Source organism: Molossus molossus, unplaced genomic scaffold, assembly GCF_014108415.1.
Source record: "Molossus molossus isolate mMolMol1 unplaced genomic scaffold, mMolMol1.p scaffold_m16_p_1, whole genome shotgun sequence".
In the NCBI taxonomy this organism is placed as follows: domain Eukaryota; kingdom Metazoa; phylum Chordata; class Mammalia; order Chiroptera; family Molossidae; genus Molossus; species Molossus molossus.
The window spans coordinates 181,459,854-181,485,533 of NW_023425344.1; the positions used below are offsets into that span (position 1 = coordinate 181,459,854).

Sequence of the window (25,680 nt, forward strand, 5' to 3'; positions counted from 1 at the left end):
TGACTGTTAGTTGTGAATGAAATCTTTTATGCATTGTTCCTGTTGCAACTTAGCTGAGAAAATAAGGTCACAAACCGGAGTAAAATAGCACCAAACAAATAACCTGCACGCACAGTAAGTGCCAAAAGGAGCTCCACGTGCTAGAGGTTTTCCTAAAGAAGTTATAGCTCTTTGAACTATTCATGTTAGACAAAGAGCCCAAAGAAATGTGAACAAATTTAAGTAGACATCACAGGAATATGTGTAAAACTATTTCCTCTACAAACGTCCTACAATATGCCTAGCACAGTGTTTAGCATATGGTAGTGCTCAAAAAATTGAGTAATACTAGATCAAATGTACTGAGTATCTACTAATTGTCAGGCATTTAATGCTAAGTACTTTATATAGATTATTTCATTTAATTTTCATAGTTTTGAAGCAAGTATTCTTATTATTCCTACTTTTTAGCTGAGGAAACTGAGGATTAGAGAAGTAACTTGCCCAGCATAGCACAGACAGTTAAGTGATATGGCAGAGATTTGGACCTTGGCAGTCTGACCCTAGAGTCTACACTCTTAATCACTGTCCTTGATAGAATGAAAATCCCAAAACAAAGTTTCTTGTAGTTGGGTTTCCTCCTCTGAACTTAACATAAATCTTAAATTCAGTACTGACTTTAATTGGCTCTAAAAGCTTCTAACGTCTATAAGATTAGAAGTTAACTATAATTAGAAGTTAACTATAATATGAATTTACTGAGAAGCTCTTTTATCCTGACTTAATGTTTAATCATGTACACAGATAAGCTAACAATGGCACAAGGGTGTAATAAGCAAAATAAAAGTTAGTCTAGAGGCTCTAAAACCTTAAAACAGGAATAAACTACAACTATACTGAAAGTAGTGACAATGTCATTTGAAGGACTGAACAATTATGAACCAAGTGTGCACTGACATTTTAAAACTAAGAAAGTCTCCATCAAGGACTCATTTAAAAACACTTTTAGAATATAGAGTTAAAATTACTTTCATTTTATATTCAACCCTCTAACTAAAAATGAAGTGTAGACCAGATATAACTAGTATTCAAGAAGGATCTTTAACATTTTATTTTAGAATTTGAAATATTTCTCATCTTGTCCCAGGACTTGCAAAATTGCCCCCGTCTCATAACTGGTTCTCTCTAACTCATATTTGAAAATTTCTGTTTCATTAAAGTCTTTAGACCAAAAATTAGCAAGGTTAAAATACAACAAACAGTCTAATATGTGAATTATACATGTAGGTATGAAAAGTATGTAACACAAGTAAGAAATCCTATATTGTTGAAATGATCTTGACAGTCAAATTTAAAATATAAATTTGTTCAATACTTATTTACTAAAGCACTTAATAATGAAAGGATCAATCAAATTGGTAGAAGCACCATGTTAATTCAATTAGGCAAAACAGTTTTGCCTGAGGGATGCAATAAGGATACTATATAAAATAATCATATGAAGCTTATATACTAATACCTTTCCACTAGAAAATTTGGATATCAAATAAAAAGAATTTATTAGCATACAAAAACTTTGGAACTAATAAAAATAGACCTAAACATAGTTATCAAAAGGTTAAAATTTTCAGATATGTAGCAGTGATAGCTAGCTTTTATGTAGGAACAACATGAGTTTTGTTTTTGTTTTATCTTCACTCGAGGATTTTTTTTTCCCATTTTTTGTTTTTGTTTTTTTTAAAGCAAATAGTTCAGTAGTTCAAGAAAGCATTCCATTGCCCTTTTATGCATAAGACAGCTACTTCAAGCTAAACTTTATAACTAAGATAAGGTTGAATGCTGTAGGCTGACAAATATGGAAATGAAAAATGTAATCTCTACTATATTGTTTCAGATAAGCTTTTTGAAAATCAAAATCATTACTCACCGACTTTGTTCTTTCCTTTGTTTTATTAACTGAACGAGTTCCTTGTCAAAATAATCTTCTTCCTCCTCTTCTCCCTTTCCATCATCTTCTCTTTCCTGGGCATCAACGTTATCTTTGTGCAACTGTCCAGAAATGTGCTTTGCATATGCGGAAAGACCCACTTCTGTGACCCCACATACCCGGCATTCATGACTACTGTCCCTGGGAAAAGAGGGAGATGAGGGACATTCAATTCTCGCCACTGGCATGGCACACTCACCAGATCTGCTATGGTTTCCTCTGAAAGACAATGCACACTTTGACACAGTGGAAAATTAGTGCCAATCAATTTCAATGGTCCTTTCATCCCTTTTAATAAGTTTGTTCATAAGTTACTTTTGAAATTAATTTAAGATTCTTTTCCAGCAATCAAGAGGCAATATACTTCAGAATAATGTCGTTCAGGAGGAGAAATCTTCTTGAATTGCTGTATTTAAAATCTTGCCAGAGGAAACATGGTGAAAGGGGAGGCAGGGCAGGGGGCTCAGAGCAAACAGAAGTTGCTCTGGAGCACACCCATGGTGCCAGCTGCACTCAGAAAGCCTGGTAACAGCGCTTACATTTAATCTCTGGCTCAAGAACTTTCTCCCAGTGAAAGTGAAGGGGTGGAGAAAAGAGTAGGCAGCATAGCCAATCCCAACAGGGTAACTAAATCGGAACAGATGGAGCTCTGCCTGGAATGTGAAGATTCCGGACCCAGGGCAAATGATCGGAGTAGTCTCAGCAAACTTTTTTGGTCTGAATGATACATGTGATCTACATTCTGCATCAGAAGGGCTTATTTTAAAGGGAATGGAAAGCATTTCAGTTGTAGGAAGTCAACAGCTGTGCTAGACAAATGGTTTTTCTCAAGTTTCAGAAAACACTACCATTCAGACAGAGGCAAAACAAGTTCTTAGTTAAGAAAATTGATTGAGTAGATTTTTTTCTTTTACTTTATACACTTAATGGTTAAGCTCACCCTTGACCAGTTTAAGAAGCTATAGTAGACAAATAATTTCTCTGCTTTTTTAGCATCCTGAAATCCCTTGACTGGCTCAGCTATCCATGTGGTCAGTGATGAGAAACATCTGAACACCATGACCACTGCTATGATGAATGGACAGTGATATCCATTCCATAATCCAAATTGGCTTAACTCTAATCATTTATCTTGGTGTTATACTAGTGCCAATTTATTAAAAAGAAGACATGCTGTCTTTGCTAAAACAGACACAGACACACAGACACTACTCCATCTTCCCTTTTTTTTTTAATTCAAAAATTTTAAATTAAAAAAAAATTACTGAGCAACTACTAAGTTGCTAAGTAGATGGTTAAAGTGGTCTAAGTTGACAAAGCATAAACAAAAAATGCCCAGTGTGTCCAGTATATTAAAACACACACACACACATACACACACACACACACACACACACACACATTTTCTTACTTTGTAAGAATCATGGAAGACATCTAAGAAAAATGGAGCAAATTCATAAAGTTTTGTGGACTTTTCAACCTTAAATACTCTGAATACAAACTAGTCTTTGACATTAAGATTCATTTTAATGACTTCTAACCAGGTTCCCTGAAAATATCATTACTTGGTTACTCTGAATATTAATATTCTAAGTCCTTCCAATCCTCTAGGAACTTTAATACATTATTTTCACTGAAAAATTTCCACTACATTTATATATTTAAAGAAAAATAGTCCTGCCCTGGCCAGTTTGGCTCAGCAGTTAGAGAGCTGACCTGCGGACCAGAGAGTCCTAGGTTCGGTTCCTGCTCAGGGCACGTACCTCGGTTGCGGTTTGGCCCCGGCCCTGGGTGGGGTCATGCAGGTGGCAACCAGTCTATGTGTCTCTCTCACATTGATGTTTTTCTCTCTCTCTCTCTCTCTCTCTCTCTCTCTCCTTCCCTCCCTTCCATTCTATCTTAAAAAAACAGCAATGGGCCTTGGCCGGTTTGGCTCAGCGGTTAGAGCGTCGCCTGCGATCCACAGAGACCCAGGTTCGGTTCCCACCAAGGGCACGTACCTTGGTTGCAGTTTGTCCCTGGCCCTGGTTGGTCGTGTGGGTGGCGGCCACTCAATGTGTCCCTTTCACGTCGATGTTTCTCTCTCTCTCTCTTCCTCTCTCTCCCTCCCACTCTACCTGAACAAAAAAAATGGAAAAATGTCCTCGGGTGAGGATAAAAAAAAAACAAAAAACAGCAATGGAAAAATATCCTCGGGTGAGGATTAACAATAAATAAATAAATTTTTTCTTAAAACAGAAAAAAATTTTCTGTATTTTTCTTAAAACAGAAATTCCTAATATTTTCTTATAAATGAAATCTAGTTTCAAGAAGAAATAGATAAGCTTTATAAGACACAAAAAGAGAAAAGAGAATCCATATTTGTCTAGGGAAAGAATAGGGTAGGCCAACCACATGGCCTGAAAATTCAAATGTATCTGTGTCTGGAAATAAGCATATTCCACACACAATACGCATTCATGGTGTTTGGGAAAGCCCATGTTTTCAAAAGTTAACAGCAAATTAAATAATATCTTAATGATGATACTTTTCAATTCTTTATCAATAACCAGTTAAAATACTACTTTGTATAAATATCTAAAGTAATTTTTGGAAAAAAGTACTGCTTTACTTCTTGACTAATAAAGGTAAAAATTTTCCTCAGCGTGTGTAAAGGAGGGACCAAATTAGCTTCATCCTGTTACCACACAATTTCCTCTCGAGTGTGAAAGGCAAAGCCTTAAGATATTCCATCCATAAGCTTTTCTTTATTAAGCTTGCTCTAACTACACCACAACAGCTGATTGATAAATAAAGGTCTGTGCCTTTTTAATAGTATCTATCTGCAGAAACTACTTACAGGCCACATATCTGAGCAGTATATTAGAAAAAAATAAGGAAATGCTCCAAATGTCCACAACTGTGAACCAAATAAGGCAAGTTATTTACTTCTCAATCAAGCTGGCATTCAAACCTAAAAAAATATGCTCTTTACATTTGTAACCAGATCACAACCAAAAGTTATAGTGATACAAATATAAAGAGGAACAGAAAGCCCTAACATCAGAAAGCTAGTATTTAACATGAAATCCAGAGAGAAAAAAAATCATAAACTGATGATAGAAAAAGAAATAACAGCAGATAACTTTTCTTAAAACACACTAAGTGTGTTCCTTTGGCACACACTAATGATGACTGCCTCTATAGAAATGCTCCAAGTAAGTAAATTATTTGAGATTGTGTTTTTTTATTTTTTTTCATCCTCACCCAAGGACATTTTTCCATTTTTTTGTTCAGATAGAGTGGGAGGGAGAGAAAGGAAGAAAGAGAGAAAGAAACGACGACGTGAAAGGAACACATCGAGTGGCCGCCACCCGCACGACCAACCAGGGCCGGGGACAAACTGCAATCGAAGTACATGCCCTTAGCGGGAACCGAACCTGGGTCTCTCTGGACCACAGGCCAACGCTCTAACTGCTGAGCCTAACTGGCCAGGGCTGAGATTTTGTGTTTTTTTACAGTTTTGTCAGCTGTTTGTTCTTGCTACCTGCTTGCCTTCTCCCTTATTATTTGTCACGGGCCAGAAAACCATACAAAACTTATTAGCTCTGTATCTAAAAAAATAAGTAAATTAGTACTAAAGTGCTCTCCTCTAAAAATGAGTTTGGGTGTTAATGCTGATTAAATAGTTAATTTGTGATCAGTTTCCCAATGTTCCTCTGTTTCATACTGTCTCCAAAAAAAAACAACATGGAATATATACATATGCTACATTTATTTTTTTAAAAATATGTTTTCACTGATTTTTATAGAGAGGGGAAGGGAGAAAGAGACAGGAACACCAATGTGAGAGAGAAACATGGATTGGCTGCCTCCTACATGCCCCCCACTGGGGATCGAGCCTGCACCCTGGGCACGTGCTCTGACGGAATCGAATAGGGACCTCTAGTTCATGGGATGACATCAGTCCACTGAGTCACACCAGCTGGGCTACTACATGTAATTTTTTAAAGGTGCTTACTTATTAGATTTTCTTGCCTTACGTCACATAACAGCATTCTTAAACACTCAAGGTTTGTACTTGGATTTCATTTACACTAATGAGATTCAGTACTATTTAGCAGACTTTGGACTTCTCAGACTATTCTAGCAACAGTAGAAGTTTATTGCATACAGTACAATATCTCCCACCACCACCACCACCATTCCACTCCAACCACTTAATAAAAAAATAAAAAAATAATACAATATAAAATGTCCCAGTTGCAAGGATGGTGTGTAGGAATGACAAAGCTTGCTAATGAGAGAACTAGCTCATCCCAATTCAACTTTGTTGTGATCTACTTACTAGAGTTGCTGTGAATTTTGCACATTTGAGATACACAAAGATTTCATCTTTTTGAATGACAAAAAAAAAAAATCTATTGTACTTGTTATTAATGCTAAATGATAGTTCCATGCCATAAGATAATATTCATTTATGAAGGATTGTTATAAAATAAGCTGACAGGTCTCATCAGCACTCAGATCCCCCCACATTCACAAGTTCATGGAAGATAGCCGTTTCCATACCTGCCCTTCAGGTTCTCAAGTTCTCTGTGATGCAACATGCTCCGCATATGTTCGTCCATTTCCTTCAAAATTAAAGAAAGCTGATTAAACTAAGGGGGACTGCTTTTGGGGAAAAAAAATTCCTGCTTCTGTTTAGTCAACAGCTGGGGCTCAAGCTCCTAATGTCAAAAGTGTTTGTTGTGATTATGCCTCTTAATTCAGTTTTGTAATAAGTTCCTTATTAAATAATTCTTTAGCTATGTTCTTGAAATACTGCATTTTTAAATAAAGGAATTTTTTAAAAGACTTATATAAGTGGCTTTCTAAAAAGGTTAAAAAGTATATTGCTTTTACAAGGCAAAAGTTTTTTTTTTTTTGTATGTGCCCCTAGCGGGAACTGAACCTAGGACTCTCTGGTCTGCAGGCCGAGGCTCCAAAAGCTGAGCCAAACTGGCCAGGGCACAAGGCAAAAGTTCTAAGAATGAATTATGTGGGTTAAATTCTATCTCAATATAAGAAATTTACTAAAGTCTATTTAAAAAACAACTCTGAAATCACATAACTTCTCAACTATTTGACTACTTTGCTACATACTCTCTTTCCCCACTCAAATGAAAGTTTCTCAAAAGTAAGTTACAACTCATATTCATGTCTTGGCCTGGGCCTGGCATACAGTTGTAAATATCTGTTGAATGAACAGATGGAGACATCAATTCTAGACAGAACTTAAGGATATAATAGAACTTCTCTATGGTTGATCATGAAGTTTTTAAAAACTATTTTGAACATAGTACCTCAATCATGCCTTCATCTTCACTGCCCACTGCCCCCAATTGATTTGTTTGGTTCTAAAGAAAAGTTTGAAAATTTACTAGATTCTCCCCCTCCCTCCATGGGAAGTTTCCACTTTAAAACACAGACACATATATGCACATACCTCAAAACACTCAAAAGCTATAAACGTCTATCCCTTTGCTATGCCAAAGTATACCTACCAAGTATGCCATAATTAGTATTAATTGTGCCCCGGGCTTAAGTGCCTCAAACATTTTCTCACTTGAACTGCATATGGACACAAGCACAAAGAGAAGCTAATTCATTTATTCAACTAACATTTACCAAGTGTTTATTATCAAGTACAGAGCTAGGCACTGAAGGGGTAAGTGTGAAAATATTCCCAGTCTTGCCCTCTCCAAGTCATAGATAATCAAGTGGTTAAACTAGGACTCAAACTTTGGCAGATCTGACACCAAAGCCAGTATTTCAAACAACATGTTTAATTGTAAGCATCTAGTGCCTTGAGATTTTTCATTGTATAGTTTGTCAAAAAGCATACAACAACCTAACAACCTAGTCTAAATTCAAGTTATCTACTACAGTGTGACAAACAATCCTTTAAATAGCAATTTTGCTGAAGATGACCACCACTTCCTTCTTACCCCCACAAATCTTCATTTGGAAGGGACAGTTTTACATGTGACCCCTTCTAACTACAACTGATTGGCCACTAACTAGAATGGTTAGAATTGAAAACTGAGTCAAGTTAGTGACATAATATAGAATGAAAAAGTCCACGAACAATACACAACACCAGCTCAAATCTTTATTGATTGTTCAATTTCTTCCTTGGATTAAGACTTATATATGCCAAGGCCCTGGCCAGGTAGCTCAGTTGGTTAGAGTGTCCTCCTGATGTGCCAAGGTTGAGAGTTCAATCTCCAGTCAGGGCACACACAAGAATCAACCAATGCCCTGGCCAGAGTGGCTCAGCAGTTAGAGCATCAGCCACAGACCAAAGGGTCTCAGGTTTATTTCCAGTTAAGGGCATACACATACCTAGGTTGTAGGTTCAATCCCCAGCCCTGGTCAGGGTGCATGAGGGAGGCAACCAATCAATGTGTCTCTCTCACACTGATGTCTCTCTCTCTCCCTCCCCCACTTCTCTCTAAAAAAAAAAAAAAAAAAGCAATGGAAAAAATATCCTCAGGTGAGGATTAACAAAAAAAAAAAAAATCAACTAAGGAATGCATAAATAAATGGAATAACAAGCTGATGTTTCTCTTTCTCTCTGCCCCTTCCTCTCTCTAAAATCAAAATAATATTTTTATAAAAGATTTACATATGCCAAATCCCCTCTTTTTAAGCTAAATTTAAGTGAGTTCTGTTTCTTGCAATGAAACCATTCCTGACCCAAACAGAATTCACTGAAATGAGTTATTCTCTGATATAAAAACCAACTCTATATTTCTATATAAAAATGTTATCATTCAAAACTAGTTTAAACATGACTTGATTGTCCCAGATCTTTTCCTAATATTTACCTATGAAATGCTCTCCCATCTTGATCTAAGGAATAAATGCAAAAAGAGATAAACTGAGCTCTTAAAATAACTGGTAAAGATCCACAGGCACAGGATTAAAGTAATAGCTGTAAATGCCTACCTGTTCAGTTACCAAGCTTCTATTTAGTTCCTTTTATATTGATCAGTATTATGTTTGTTTGTTTTTAATCCTCACCCAAGGATATGTTTTTATTGATTTTTGGGTTTTTTTTTAAGAGAGACGGGGAGAGAGAAACATCAATGTGAGACCAGGGATCAAACACAACCTAGGTATGTGCACTGACTGAGAATGAGCCTGAAAATTTTTGGTGTACAGGACAATGCTCCAACCAACTAAGCCAACCAGCCAGGGCAATTTTATGTTTTTTAAAAGAGGGGAAAGAAGGGGAAAAATTTTTGGTCAGTGAACAAACAAATCTGGAAAGCAATAAATAATATTAAAATTTTTTTTAATATATTTTTTTTAACTCCAGGGCTTCGTAGTCTTTCACAAGTTAATAAGCATCAGGATACTCAGAGATGTAGTAAACAGCTCATACTTTAGTCACCCTGGATCTTTTCTCCTCCACAGTGATTTTGGAAAAACCAGGGTTATACCAGTTTGGGAAACTAGAGGAGAGAGCATTGCTTTATCTTAAGTTGCTCATGATCTATCTGCAAATAAGTATCTGAGTTATCTCTCTCAATTAACCTATTCTAATTTCTTAGACCACCTTAATCTTAACACTGAAATCATGCCATATATAGACCTATATAGTTGCTAAAAGACCTATATACTAGTTAGCTTTCTCTAAGGCAGGAGTGGATAATCCCAGCCCTTGATTTACCTTCATTATGATCCATGTAAAAGTATGAGATGGAAAGTATGTTTCAAATCAGAGTAGAAGACTTTTGCCAAAAAGACTTAAAATATCAAAATTATGATATTTTAAGATAGGGCTGCTGCTTTATCAAAGTCTGAATCCCTTATCCATCTCACATCTTCTCAATTTCCCATCCCTCTAATTTGAAAGTAGCCATAAGGAATTTTTCTTTATTGAAAATTTATATAAACCCTGATCTAAATTTTTAAAACTAGAAAAGCAGTTATTTATTTTTTAAAGCAACAGGTATATTATGATACATGATTTTTTTTTTTTTAATCCTCACCCGAGGACATTTTTCGATGTTTTGCTCAGATAGAGTGGGAGGGAGAGAGAGAGAGAAAAAAACATCGACGTGAAAGGGACACATCGAGTGGTTGCCACCCACATGACCCAACCAGGGCCGGAGACAAACCTCAACCGAGGTATGTGCCCTTAGCAGGAATCAAACCTGGGTCTCTCCAGACCGCAGGCTGATGCTCTAACCTCTGAGTCAAACTGGCCAGGGCTGATATATGATTTTTAAATCTCAACTGATTTTTTTCATCACTATACAGGGAAAATAAATTCTTCACCCCAGCCTACTGGATGGATCATAATCAAACCCCTCAGTCTTGCATTCAACAGTTTATCAAATGTCTTCACTTAAGTTACAAATTAAATTGCAGTTCCACTATTCCCAAGATGAAACTGTTTTAATGAGATGAGCCTTCTTACCAACTCCCAGAACTATTATATTCCATTCTATCTCTGTATCTTTGTACAGATGTTCTCCCACCGAAAATATCTCTTCTCTATTTCTTTTTGTTTTGTTAATCCTTACCCGAGGATATTTTTTCCATTGATTTTTAGAGGGGGGGGGGGGGAGAGGGGCAGAGAGAGAAACATCTATGTTAGAGAGACACAATGACTGGTTGCCTCCAGCACATGCCCCTATAGGGTGGGGGACTGAACATGCAACCCAGGTACGGGCCCTTGACCAGGAACTGAACCCACACTCGCCAGGGCATCTTCTCTTATTTCTTCATCCATCTTAGTCCCAAACATCTTTCATGATAGCTCAAAATAATATTTCCAGGTGTCTGAATTTCCAATAAAAACAAAGAACATCTTAAAAGCAGAGGGAAAAAAAACCCCTCAACATTTAAGCTAACAGCACTACTTTGAAAGCAAAGGATAAAGGCAAGAAAAAGCAAAAAGTATGACAACTTGCAGCCAATTTCCCTAAGGCACAGGTACATTCTTTTAGTTCTTAGAAACATCTGTTTTTCTTTGTGCAATATCCCCACCTTGTGGACATCTAGGATATTATTAATACCATTTCTGTTGGGTTGCACTTTTCACAAAGGCAGAAACAGAATGCAGGTGCATATAATGCTGTATCCTCAGCTAATTAGAAAGTAGTATAACCTCAAATAACCTAAATTTTAAGGTATTTTCTCCACAACTGTCTACTAACTAAATTTCACTTTATTATCTATTTTCAAGTATCCTTAAATTCTGGGTACAGGTTTAATAACACAGTTACTGGTTTCATGAGGCAGTAATGAGGAAAAAAACAGTGGATTGAGCCTATGGTTTAAGAAAGAAGCATAAATAAGACAACATTAAAAGCTTTTACCCCGCCTGGCCAGTGTGGCTCACTGACTCATGCACCAAGAGGTCGCCAGTTTGATTCCCAGTCAGGGCACATGCCCAGGTTGTGGGCCTGATCCCCAGTGGGGGGCATGCAGGAGGTGGCCAATCGATGTTCTTTCTCATCGATGTTTCTATTTCTCTCTCTCTCTCTCTCTCTTCCTCTCTCTCTGAAAATCAATAAAGAAAAAAATACTAAAAAATAAAAAGCTTTTACCTAGTTACAAATTTCATGTTTCTGAAAAAACAAAACAAAAAACCAGTTACAAAGTCTCAGATTCTCCCTCTTCTATTGTTACCTTTTTTGAGCTGTAAACAGTGTTGCACAATATGCATTTTCGTTCTCGTACCATAGTGACCAGATCTGAAGCACTCAACGTCACACCTGCAACGAGGAAGTAACATTTAGTAACCTTTCCCCCCCTTAGGTATCTTCTTAGATTCTTCTAAGCATGGCCAAAAATACAAGTCTTACATCTTCCGCACCTCCACCCTGCTCCTCCCCATCTTCTCATCTTGGAAAATAAAAATCCCAATTTTCCAGGTACCTAGGGCAAAAACAGAATCATCCTTGGTCCCTCTTTCTCACCCCATATCCACCTTCACCGGCAAATCCTGTCAATTCCACCTTGAAATATATCCAAAACCAACCATTTCTCACTACTTAGTTTATCACCACATGGCACTAGCCTACTGACTTGACATCCTACTTCTACTCTTATCCTCTTACAATCTATTCTCAGAAAAGTAGCCAGATTTCTCAGAATGAGATCTTTTAAAATTTAAGTCAGATCACATAACTCCTCTCCTCAGAATCTTCCAACTGATTCCCATCTCATTCAGCATTATCTCCAACCCCATGTGCTCTTTTGCAATGTGATCTTGTCATCACCACTCACCAAAAGTTGAGTCTATTTTCCTTCCCTGTGACCTGTTTTGACCAATAAAATGTGGTGGAAGTGACAATGTAATTTCTGAGATTGGGGCTTTAAAAAGCTGCAGCTTCTGCCTTTACGCACCCGGAACACTCACAGTCACCGTGCTGTGAGAAGCCCAAGCTACAAGGAGAGGCCAAGGGAAAAAAAAACTGACACCTCAGCTGAGCACCCAAACAATAACAGGACCACCTAACAACCATGTTGGAGCAAGTGAGCCATGTCAAGTGTTCCAGACCCACCTGCCAATGAGGGATCCCAAGTAAGACTAGTTAAAGAACCATGCAGACGAGCCCTTTTCAATGAACAGAATTGTAAGAAACAATAAAACCATTATTTTAAATCAGCAAATTTGGGGGTAGTTTGTTACACAGCAAGAGATAACTGAAACAAGTATCTTTTACTACCTAGCACAGTATATATTTGTTATTCTCTCTTTGCTCTGTTTAAAAATTTAGTGCCACGAGAACAAGGACTTGGTATATTTTGTTCACTAGTACAAGTCTAGCACTTAGGACAGTGTCTGGCACATTGCAGACACTTCATAAGTATTTGTTGAATTGTTCCAAATGGAAACATCTTGGGTTATTAAATGTGAGCTAGAGAGCTGGGTAAGTACTGGGGTTTGTATTAAGACTGGAGATTTTCTACTTTATAATCCTCCATACTTTCTTTTCGAGTCCCTGCAAAGATCCTCTACATGAGAACTGAATCCCACTCCTCAGGCAGCACTCTGTTCCTGTACACACACATGCACACCAGGCTCTAATAGATATGTCTGCTTCCTCTTCTGGCTTCATTCCTTAGGGGACTTAAAACTGAGGTAATGAAGTGATACACTATCCTAATTTAATCTGTAACTCCTAGACAACACAGCAGAAGGGCCAATGAGAAGAGGCCTAAAGTTCTCTACTTCTCCTGGTCACTCATCAGTTTTCCTGCTATTGCAACTCACTTCATACCATGACTTAAATGTCTAAAATAGTATTATTCAGTAACAAAGTACAAAACACCAAAATAAGATTATAGGGTAAAATTTTGCACATTTCAGCCCTGGCCAGTGTGGCTCAGTTGACTGGACATCACTTGGGTACCAAAAGGTTACCGGGTAGGATTCCTAGTCAGGGAACAGGCCCAGGCTGTGGTCTCAATCATGGGTAGGGGGCATGCAGGAGGCAGCCGGTCGGTCAACCTCACATTGAGGTTTCTATCTCTCTCTCTAAAAAAAAAAAAAAAAATTTAAAAAGTTTTTTTCTTTACATTTGAGAAAGCTGAATGTCAGCTATCTAATTAAACAAAGAAACACAACTTTATGGATAGGTACAGTATCATCTATGCTTCCAGTATTGCTGATAATCTCCTAAACCTTAAAATTAACATAACTCCAGTGCTAAGCCTCAAAGCATAATTATTCTTTTAATTCCCTTATATCCTAACATTTACTTCCATTTTAATTATAATTATATATATTTTTTTACTTTATCTTCAGATGAAGCGGGAGGTAGAGAGGGAGGAAGAAAGAGAAACATTGACGAGAGAGAAACACACGGACTGGCCGCCACCCACATGACCCCAACCGGGGCAGGGACAAACTGCAACCAGGGTACGTTCCCTTAGTGGGAACCGAACCCGAGACTCTTTGGTCCGTGGACCGATGCTCCAACTGTTGAGCCAAACAGGCCAGGGCAATTATGATTACTATTTACATGCAGTATTTGGTTACTTCATTCAACAAGCATTTACCAAATACCTAGCACTGCTCTAAAAGTTGGGGAAATAAATATTAGTAAAGAAGGTATGTCCAGAAAAGTTTCTAATACTGATTCAAGTTATTAACCCAAAACAAAACAGGAACAAAAAACTTAGCAGCAACAGTCAGTGAAAAAGTATGACATTCTGGCACAAGGAATAACAGTCATTGTGGACATTTTTACATATTTTCTCAATTGAAAACTAAATACTAAAATACAAATTATGTTTCCACCCTGGTCTGTTTGGCTCAGCGGTTAGAGCATTGGCCTGCGGTCCAGAGAGACCCAGGTTCGGTTCCCGCTAAGGGTGCATACCTCGGTTGCAGTTTGTCCCCGCCCTGGTTGGTCATGCAGGTGGCAGCCACTCGATGTGTCCCTTCCACGTCGATGTTTCTCTCTCTCTCTCTCTCTCTCTTCCTGCCTCCCTCCCACTCTATCTGAACAAAAAATGGAAAAATGTCCTTGGGTGAAGATAAAAACAAACAAACACGAATTGTGTTTCTATTTAATAAAGCCAGATACTCCTACTAAATCGATAAATAAAATCATTCTCTATCAAGCTTTTAACCAAAGACTCCCTCTTGTTATTTACTTTTTCCTTTTATGAGCTCCATGTTTCTAATCCCCATGTAATAAGTAAGTTCATTTTGACTTTTGTAAAAAGTAAAAAAGTATAACACCAAAATGTAACCAATAAGGAAGGTGTGGTATTTATTTATTTATTTATTTTTTAATCCTCACCCGAGGACATTTTTCCATTTTTTACTCAGATAGAGCGGGAAGGAGAGAGAGGGAGAGAGAGAAACATCGATGTGAAAGGGACACATCGAGTGGCCGCCACCCACACGACCCAACCAGGGCCGGAGACAAACTGCAGCCAAGGTACATGCCCTTAGCGGGAACCGAACCCGGGTCTCTGTGGACTGCAGGCTGATGCTCTAACCGCTGAGCCAAACCGGCCAGGGCAAGGTGTGGTATTTAAACACTGAGTTGATATGATTCTAGCCAAAGACAAGGTAATTTTAACTTGTACATCCTCAAAATGGATAATATGATTTCCATTAAGTTTTTGAAATACTGAAACTAGCTCACAGCCTTATATATGGGAATCACCCAAATCAGATCTCTAGTCCTTGAGAAGTTACATTATACAAGTCAAGTAAGTGTATAAAATTCAACTACAGCTCTCCTCACTTTAACCACCTTACCTTCCCCCTTATATACCTTTTACATATACCCACTATAAAATCTTTCAAAATTTCTCCGAATAACTATGAGAAATATCTGTGACATTCCTTGGTCATAATAGTCTTAAAATCCTATAATTAAGTACCTTTTCTTAACATCCTAATCACTATCCTGTCAATACAACTACTTTTCCCATATAATCAAAGCCATACTGATTTTCTTTCAGATTCCCATACTTAGATGCTAAGTCCTGATGGATTGTCATTTTTGTTATCTATTTTTATTCTTCACTGTGACAAAACTGCATGACCTTTCATCTGTTCTTCTCCTTTCACCCCACTGCTCTACTCACTAATGTTTACTGCCCTGACTCCTGCCACTAATATATAAACAACTTCTACATCTAAGCAGTTTATGAGAATTGCCCACATAATTTTATTAAGAAAAAGAAATACAGCCCTGGCTGATTTGGCTCAGCGGTTAGTGTTGACCTGCGGACCAAAGAGTCCTGGGTTCGATTCCAGCCAAGAGCATGTACTTCGGGGTTGTGGTTTGTCCCCAGCCCCAGTTGAGGTCATGTGGGTGGCAACCAGTCAATGTGTCTCTCTCACATTGATGCCCCCCCGCCCCCCGTCTGAAGATAAATGTAAAAATATCCTCGGGTAAGGATTAAAAAAATAAAATAACAATAATAATTAAAAAAAGGAAAAAAAAAGAAATAGTTATGCAGACAGGGTAGAACTATCGCATCAGAATCTCCAGAGACTCCATTTTGTACTTCATTATGCTCTCCCCATCCTTATACAAGAGTAGTTCCTCAAAGGTGACTTAAGCCCTGGCCGGTCTGGCTCAGCAGCTGGAGAGTCCGCCTGCGGTCCAGAGAGACCTGGGTTCGGTTCCTGCTAAGGGCGCGTACCTCAGTTGCAGTTTGGCCCTGGCCCTGGTTGGTCGTGCGGGTGGCAGCCACTTGATGTGTCCCTTTCAGGTCAATGTTTCTCTCTCTTTCTTCCTCTCTCCTCCTCCCACTCTGTCTGAACAAAAAATGGAAAAATGTCCTCGGGTGAGGATAAAAAAAAAAAAAAAGTGACTTAAATTGGTCAGCTAATAATCACTATCTTATTCATAACACTGTAATCCATCTCAAACATTAATGTCAGAATATTTCTCTGCTCTGGCTAGGTGGCTCAGTTGGTTGGAGCATCATCCTGTATACCAAAAGGCTGTGGGTGTGATTCCAAGTCAGGACACATACTTAGGTTATAGGTTCAAACCCCAGTCGGGATGCTGAGAGGCAACCCATGTTTCTCTCTCTCTCACATCAATAAAAACATTATCTTCTGGTGAGGATTAAAAAAAAAAGAAAGCATATTTTTCAAAACATTTATTATGTAATTCAAGGCTAGAAAACACTATTTAGTGCCAAGGAACTTTATTTGGAACATTGTTACATTATCCCATTTTACTGTTTAAAGAGCCTGTGAAATAAGGAAAACAGGTTGTTTGATAGTTGGTACGTCTAATCTCCCTGGCTTTACCATGAGAAAGGTATATTTTTTATATACTTCTAGCATTCAATACAATTAACCCAGTAGTACTTAAGATGTTTAAATTTTGCCCTGGCCAGTTTGACTAAGCGGTTAGAGCGTCGGCCTGCAGTCCAGAGAGACCCAGGTTCGGTTCCCGCTAAGGGCACATACCTTGGTTGCAGTTTGTCCCCAGCCCGGGTTGGGTCAGGCCGTGCGGGAGGAGGCAGCCACTCAATGTGTCCCTTTCATGTCGATGTTTCTCTCTCTCTCTCTTTCTTCCTCTCTCCCTACCACTCTATCTGAACAAAAAATAAAAAAATGTTCTCGGGTGAGGATAAAAAAAAAATAAAGGGTGTTTGAATTTTGACATAAAGCCAATTGAGACTCTATAAGACAATAATATACTATAACATACTGAAAAAAAAAAGTTTAAAAATTGATTCACTGTGTGTGAGGGTGGAGGGGGTATTCAGATTAGAATCCCCTTTTTTGAATTCTACAGATAACTTTCTGTGCCTCCACATTAACTCTGACAGAAAACTAATGGATTTCTGGTGAGAAAGACAGGTAACAGAGACACAGTGTTCAGTGATAGAACAAGTTTTGTCTTTACCCCTAGGCTGCCCAAAAGATTATGGAACAAAAATATGACTGGCACTTCTGGGAGATCCTCAATTTGCTAAGTGGGCCTCCCAGAAAGTTTCAAGGCTCCTAGCTAAGTTGACAACAGAGGTCAGGAAGTATTTTGGGGCATATCAATGTATAACTACAACTTTCAAAAGCTTATTCTGGGTAATTGTTCTACTTGCTAGTTCTAAATTCTGGCTAGCAAGTGATTGGTGGTTTCCTGCACTCATAAGCATTTCACTCACTAGCATTCCTACTTTTTATATTATTTGCCCTAAAACCACATTTAGCAGGAGTATAAGTACAACCACTCGTTATTAGTAAGCATAGGCCTAAACAAAGATAGGAAGTTAAAGCTGTGGCTCAGGAAAAGGCATTAAAAATTGTGCCCAAAGCAAATGAAGCTGTTCATATTGACCATCACCCAGGCAAGGAAATGGACAGGATAGATCTTAACTCAGAATTAGAACTACTGTCAGGTTTCAATTCCTTACTCAATTCTGAAACTTGGCAAGCATTATGTCCTAAAGGGAAAAATTGCGGAGAAAAAATGGGATAACATCAATCCTAACAAAATCATAAAAATATTAGCAAAAGTTATCATCGTATAACAGATAAGTACTAAGCCCAAAGACAGCTTGTACAGACACTGTTTTAAAAGTGTTACTGGGGCCCTGGCCGGTTTGGCTCAGCGGTTAGAGCATAGGCCTGTGGTCCAGAGAAACCTGGGCTTAGTTCCCGCTAAGGGCACATACCTCAGTTGCAGTTTGTCCCCAGCCCTGGTTGGGTTGTGCGGGTGGCAGCAACTTGATGTGTCCCTTTTACATAGATGTTTCTCTTTCTCTCTCTCTCTCTCTCTCTCTCTGGGCTGTGCGGGTGGCAGCAACTTGATGTGTCCCTTTCACATAGATGTTTCTCTTTCTCTCTCTCTCTCTCTCTCTCTCTCTCTCTCTCTCTCTCTCTCTCTCTCCCTCCCTCCCTCCCTCCCTCTCCTTCCTTCCCTCCCTCCCTCCTTCCTTCCTTTCCTCCCTCCCTCCCTCTCTATCTGAACAAAAAAATGTCCTCAGGTGAGGATAAAAAGAAAAAAAAAGTGTTACTGGGTATCCTGTTGCATTTATTTAGCGGTTTAAAAAGTCTGCATTCTTTTACTCAACATATCATTTATATCTATTTCTAAGCAACCCCAAAGAGCCACATAGCAATTTAAAATTCTGTGACATGAATTATAATCACTGTATGCTAATGAGCGAGCCTAGCTAACTGCTGAATCTTGTTGGCACATTCAATAATCTTATTCTCCTTTATAAAAGTCTGACTATAATAACAATCATCTTCATTATTTCTTTATTACAGAATCTTTTAAATTCATGGTTGACTCTACCATAGTTGTGGTTTAAGAGTAAAGCATTTACTTTAGCAGTTTAATCGATGGTAATAGTTTTCTAAATGTCTGTGCCATATTTAAAAAATCATTAAGTCTTTGAAAAGGTCACCATATATGTTATTTAATTTAAGGGGAACATTTATGTGCTACTAAAGAAGTAGTATTTGCAAATTTTGGAATTTGTAAGAATCTTCAACATATCATTGTAAATGTCAAAAGTTCGATGTTTACTAGAAGTTCACATGCATACTGCGTATGCGGCAGTGATGTATTCAAACATCTCAGCAAGCATGTAGTAAAAAAATATGCTTAGACAAAATTTGCTACTGTTCAAAAGTTCAGCATTCCAAGAGCTTGAAAAATATCAATGGATTCAAATTTACCTTGAAATTACCAACCTACAAGGAATAGCTATATATTATCCTCCTAAGTGGTCTCAGTGCCCCCTCACATTACTTAGGTAACCCTGAGCTTTCCTAATTCCTTATACTGCAGCATAAGTAATCTGTTTAAATTAAAATCTGATTATAATATTCCCCTGATTTTTCTCCCTATATCGTATTTTAGAAAATTTCAAACACAGAAATGCTAAAATAATTTCATAGTGAATACCCACATCCTGTTTCCCATAAACCCCTATACCTACCACCCAGAATCTACCACTAACTTACTATACGTGCTCTGTCAATCAGATATCTATCCATTTGTCCTTTGTCACTTAGTCATGATATATCATGATTTGTTAATGTTAATTATTTTGGCTAGAATTTTTGGGGTCCTACCTATATTCATGTGGGTCACTTAGTCATGTTGTATTATGATTTGTTAATGTTTTGTCTGGAATTTTTTTTGTGTCTAGGCACACTCTTCTGTAACTTTATTTTTAGTCTGTAACATCTTTATCAGATTTTGGTTATCAGGGCTATATTGGTCTTGTAAAATGAGTTTGAAAGTGCTTCCCTTTTGTCTATTTCTTAAAGTTTATGTAAAACGGATGTTTCTTCTTCTTTTTTTTTTTATCCTCACCCCAGGATATTTTTGCATTTATCTTCAGATAGAGAGGGAGGAAGAGAGAGAGAAACATCTATGTGAGAGAGACACCCCCACCTGGTCACCACCCACACAATTCCAACCGGGGCCGGGGACAAACTGCAACTGAGGTACGTGCCCTTAGCGGAAACTGAACCCAGGTCTCTACAGTCCACAGGCCGATGCTCTAACCGCTGAGCCAAACTGGCCAGGGCCTGATGTTTCTTCTTTAAATCCCTGCTAGAGCCCGGCTGTTGTGGCTCAATGGTTGAGCACTGACCCATGCACCAAGAGGTTGCTGGTTCGATTCCTGATGTTCTCTCTCATCGATGTTTCTCTCTCTCCCTCTCCCTCCTCTCTCTGTAAAAAAAATCAATAAAAAAAAAAAAATACCTGCTAGATTTCATTATGAAATCATTGGGCCCTGAGTTTTCTTTGTGGGAAGTTTTCTTTTTATTACTATTTCCGTTTCTTTAACATAAGCTTATCCAGATTTTGTTTCAACTGTGACAGTTTTAGTACATTACCATTTTCAAGAAATTGTCTACTTATATTGTCAAATTTGTTAGCATAAAGTTGTTTATAATATAACCTTATTATCCTATAGCATCTGTAGTGATAAATCCCTTTCATTCCTGATATCAGCAATTTGTGTTCTCTCTGTTTTTTCACTATCAGTCTATCTACAAGGTTTATCAATATTGTCGATCTTTTCAAAAAACCAACCTCTGGCTTTGTCATGTTCTCTCTCTCTCTTTTTTTAATTTTCCTATTTCATTGATTTCTTCTGTCATCTTTATATTTTTCCTTCTATCTACTTTAGGTTTATTTTGCTCATTTACTAGCTTATGGTAAAACTTTAGGTCACTGTCTTTAGACTTTGCTAAAATAAATGTTTGGGCTATAAATTTCTCTTTAAACACTCTAATAGCTGTACCATACAAAGTTGTTTTATTATTATTATTTTTTTTATCCTCACCGAAGGACTTTTTTCCATTCTTTATTCAGACAGGGCAGGAGGGAGAGATAGGAAGGAAAAGAGACAGAGAAAGAGAGAGAGAAACATCAACATGAAAGGGACACATCGAGCGGTCACCACCCACAAGACCCCGACCGGGGCCAGGGACAAACTGCAACCAAGGTACGTGCCCCTAGCGGGAACCAAACCCGAGTATCTCTGGACCGCAGGCCGACGCTCTAACCGCTGAGCCAAACTGGCCAGGGCTGTTTCATTTTATTTTTTTAGCACTATTAAAGAAACGATTTCTTTTAGAATAATTTTAGATTTATAGAAAAGTTGAAAAAGTAACAGATTAGCCATATACCCATTAATATTTTGGGTGTTAAGTCTCTGAAAGTTACTTTCAGCCTCAGTTTCCCATATTATTTACATCTTACATTAGTACAAATTTATCACAGTTAATAAATGAATACTGACACATTTCTATTAACTTAAGTCCATACACACACACACGTGTGTGTGTATCTTTTATCCTAGCCCGAGGACATTTTTCCATTTTTTGTTCAGATAGAGTGGGAGGGGGAGAGAGAGAGAGAAACATCAATGTGAAAGGAACACATCGAGTGGCTGCCACCTGCACAACCAACCAGGGCCGGGGACAAACTGCAACCAAGGTATGAGTCCTTAGCGGGAACCGAACTCGGGTCTCTCTGGACCGCAGGCCGACACTCTAACCGCTGAGCCAAACCTGCCAGGGCTTAAGTCCTTATTTTATTTCCTTTTTTTACACAGTATCCTTTTTCTCCTCCAGCATCTCAACCAGGATAAATTACATTTAGTCATTATGTCCCCTTAGCCTCCTCTTGGCTATGACAGTTATCCCACAAATTTTGAAGTTGTACTTTTATCATCCAGTTCAAAATACTTTAACATTTCTCTTGAGATTTCTTGACTCATAGATTTTAAAATTTCACTGAATTTCCAAATACTTGTGGTTTTTTTAGACACCAATGTTAACCCCATTATGGTAAAAAAATCATATTCCCTATTTTTTCAATCCTTTCAAATTTATTGAGACTTAACTTATAGTTTAGCATGTGGTCTATATGTATACTTGGGGGAGAAAAGTATATTCTATAGTTATTGGATGTAGATCTACACTGTTTTTTTTTTCAAATATCTATGAGTGTCATCTATTTCTTCCTTTAATTGTATCAACTTTGCTTGATATGTTTTGAAGCTCTGATGAGGCACATACATAATTATGATTTTGTTTTCTAGATGAACTGACCCTTTTATCATTATGAAACCCCCCCGAACTCTGGCAATACACTTTATCTTGAATCTACCTTTACTGATATATAAGTATAACCATTCCAGACTTCTTATCCCTACTGTTTGAAAGGCATATCTTTTTCCATGCATTTACTTTTAGCCTATCTGTCTTTGTGCACTGAATCGAAGTGTTTATTCCATTAAATTAAGTGAAACTCTTGATATGGTTGGATTAGGTCTACCATTACATTATTTTTTATCCCAATTTTTCCATCTGTATTTCTGCTTCTGTTGTCATTTGGATTAGTCACTTTAATATCTATACTAGCTTTTAAGCAACAGTTTTTTGCATTATTTTTTCCATGGTGTTTGCTATAGGAATGACAATATACATCCTTATCATTTTACATTGTACTTAGTGTTAATAATGTACCATTTCATGTAATCTCACAATCATATAGGTCCATTTATTCCCTCCTCCCGTTCTATGCTTTATGGTATATGTTTTATATCTACACTATGCGACGAACTCCACAAGATGATGCTTCTTTTTAAAAAATGTAAACAGTCAAATATAGTTTCAAAAATTTTAAAGGCAAACCTTTTTTATATTTATCCAGATATTTACCATTTCTGGTGCTCTTCATTACACTATGAAGATTTAAGTTTTCATCTGGTTATCATTTCCCTTCAGCCTGAAAAACTTCCTTTAGCATTTCTTATAGAGCAGACCTGCTAGCAATTAATTCTCTTGGTAACTAACTGCTATTTTCTTGCTTCTCTTAAGATTCTTTGTCTTCACCTTTAGTATTTTAATTATGATATGTCTTGGGTCTCTTTGGGTTCATTTTGTTTGGGACTCTACAATTCCTAAACTTGTATGTTTATTTCCTTCATCAAGTTAGGGAAGTCTTCCATCATTATATTTTCACATAGGTTTTCTTTTTCTTTCTTTTTTTAATGTTTTCATTGATTTTTTAGAGAGAGAGAAACGTTGATGTGAGTGAGACACATCAATTAGCTGCCTCCTGCACATCCCCCATGGGGACAGAGCCCACAACCCCATGTGCCCTGACCAGGAATTGAACTGGGATCTCTCAGTCCATGGAGTGATGCTCAATCCACTGAGCCACACCAGTCAGGCTCACATAGGTTTCCAATTCCTTGCGCTCTCTCTCTCTCTCTCTCTCTCTCTCTCTCTCTCTCTCTCTCCTTCTGGCACCCCCATGATGCTGTTGCTATGCTTGAAGTTGTCCCAGAGGCTCCTTATATGGTCCTCCTTTCTTTTTATTCCTTTTTCTTTTTGCTGTTCTTATTGGGTATTTTCTGCTTCCTTATCTTCCATGCTTTTAATTCTTTAATTGATCTTGTGCTTCCTCTACTCTACTGTTGATTCTCTGTAATGTACTCTTTTTTTAACTTTAGAGAAGAGGGGGGAGGTGGGAGGGAGGGAGAGGAAGAGACGGAGAGGGGGAGAGAGAGAGAGAGAGAGAGAGAGAGAGAGAGAAGAGATTGATTTGTTGTTCCACTTATTTATGCCTTTATTGGTTGGTTCTTTTATGTACCCTGACCAGGGATTAAATCTGCAACCTTGGCATATCAGGAAGATGCTCTAACCAACTGAGTTGCCTGGCCAGGGCATGATTTCCTGCAATGTATTCATTTCAGTTAACATAGTCTTCATTTCTGACTGGTTCTTTTTTACGTTTTCCATAGCCATTTTTATGTTTCCTATCTCTTTGTTGAAGTTCTCACTAAATTCATGAACTTTCCCCCTTAATTCATGGAGCATCCTTATAATTAGTATTTTGAGCTCTGCATCTGGTAGATTGCTTGTCTCCATTATATTTAGTTTTTTTTCTTTCTTTCTGGAGTTTAGTTCTGTTTTTTCATTTGGGATATGTTTCTTTGTCCTGTCTTTTTGGCAGCCTCCTTGGGTTTGTTTCTATGTATTAGTTAGAGCTGCTAAGTCTCCCAGGCTTGGTAGTGTGGCCTTATGTAGTTGGTGTCCCATAGTGTCCAGTGGCACAGCCTCTCCATTTACCTGAGCTGGGCATTCCAGGTGCACTGCCACTAAGTCTCCACTGTGTGGGCTTGTAGTTGAACTTGATAGCTATTGGCAGGTCAATGGGAGGACTTTACCCCAGACTGATAGGCTGTCAAGACTGGCTGTGACAACCACTGTGGAGGATCTGCTGTGCAGGGTTGACCCCATGGAGCAGGACTTACTTCAGTAGGACTCTGGTGCCTACTGAGTATGTCACCTGTGGAGGTGGCTGGGTGGTGCTTCAAGATAGTCTAAAGCTGTCCATCAGGTGCACTGACTCTGAGACCTCCTGGGAGGTGCAGGCCAAGGTCAGTCACCACCTATGCCCTGCCTGGGGCCACCTGGCATGAGCTACAAAGTGATCTGCAGATGGCTGCTATTTGTTCTGGGCTTGGGGATGCTCATGGGAAGCCAAACTATGCACAAAGGCTGGCTACCCCTAGTGCCTGGCCTGGGAAAACTTAATGAGAGGTACAGGGCCAGATGCTGCTTGTTTGAGAGCATGAATCAAGATAGGCCATTTGTGTGGAAGAGTCAGGGGTTGGGTTGGGCCCACAAGTTGGGTGGGGTAGGGTATCAGGGAATCACCAGGACAGGACTAACAATGTGGGCCAGGTTGATGAAAACTCAGATATGGTGCTAGCCAGTAGGCTCTGTGAGGGAGGGCTCAGAAAAGGAACAATGGCCTCTGACTTCTGTCTGGGAGAAAGCTGCCCCTCCAGCTCTCACCCTGATGCCAGACACTTCAGTTCCTCCCTGTATGTCCCTGATGCCTTTCAAACTGCTGTCCCAGCACTGAAGCGCAGAGCAAGTGAGTCTAAGTAAATCTGTGCACAGACCCTTTAAGAGAAACCCGAGTCTCCAGCCGCCCTCCATCTCACTCAGCCACAATCCCTGCTGGTTTTTACAGCCAGAAGTTATGGGGACTTCTCTTCCCAACACTAGAACCCTGCGGGGGACCTAGTGTGGGGCTGGGACCCCTCGATCCTCAGGGGGAACTTAAACAGCCCAGATTTCCCTCCTGATTTTTTTTATCCTCACCTGAGGACATTTTCCCATTTTTTTGTTCAGACAGAGCAGAGGGGCAGAGAGAGGAAGAGAGAGAGAGAGAGAGAGAGAGAGAGAGAGAGAGAAATATCGACGTGAAAGGGACACATCGAGTGGCTGCCACCCGTAGGACTGAGGGCCGGGGACAAACTGCATGAGGTACATGCCCCTAGTGGGAACCAAACCGGGATCTCTCTGGACCACAGGCTGACGCTCTAACTGCTGAGCCAAAATGGCCAGGATGCCCTCCCGATTTTTATCTGCCACACATGGGTGTGGGACAGCCCATTCCACATCTCCACCCCTCCTACTATTCTTGATGTGGCTTCTTTTTTATATCCTTAGTTGTAGGACTTCTGTTCAGCTAGATTTCAGGTGGTTCTGAATGATGGTTGTTCTGTTGTTTAGTTGTAAGTTTGATGTGGTTGTGGGAAGATTAGAGTATGGCATTTACCTATACTGCTATCTTGACCGGAATCTTGGCTCATTCTTTCTAACAGATGCATATTTATTTAACCAATCCACTACTGATTCATCACTTAGGAACTCTCACTTCTTGATAGTCTCTTTCAGA

The 25,680-nt window shown here is 38.7% G+C and overlaps 1 protein-coding gene across 5 annotated transcripts in view; it reads right to left on the reverse strand.

Moving 5' to 3' along the window:
- ZNF106 (zinc finger protein 106) overlaps window positions 1-25,680 on the reverse strand; it is a 57,964-nt gene that overhangs the window by 30,567 nt on the left and 1,717 nt on the right. For all 5 annotated transcript variants that reach the window (XR_004958697.1, XM_036254648.1, XM_036254663.1 and 2 more), the window contains exons 2-4: window positions 11,636-11,721; window positions 6,518-6,579; window positions 1,907-2,107 (exon numbers count right to left, since the gene is read on the reverse strand). Coding sequence is in view for 4 of the 5 variants with exons in the window: in XM_036254648.1 (XP_036110541.1) it covers window positions 1,907-2,107; window positions 6,518-6,579; window positions 11,636-11,689 (317 nt within the window). In the remaining variant the exon portion in view is untranslated. The remainder of the gene's footprint in view (window positions 1-1,906; window positions 2,108-6,517; window positions 6,580-11,635; window positions 11,722-25,680) is intronic.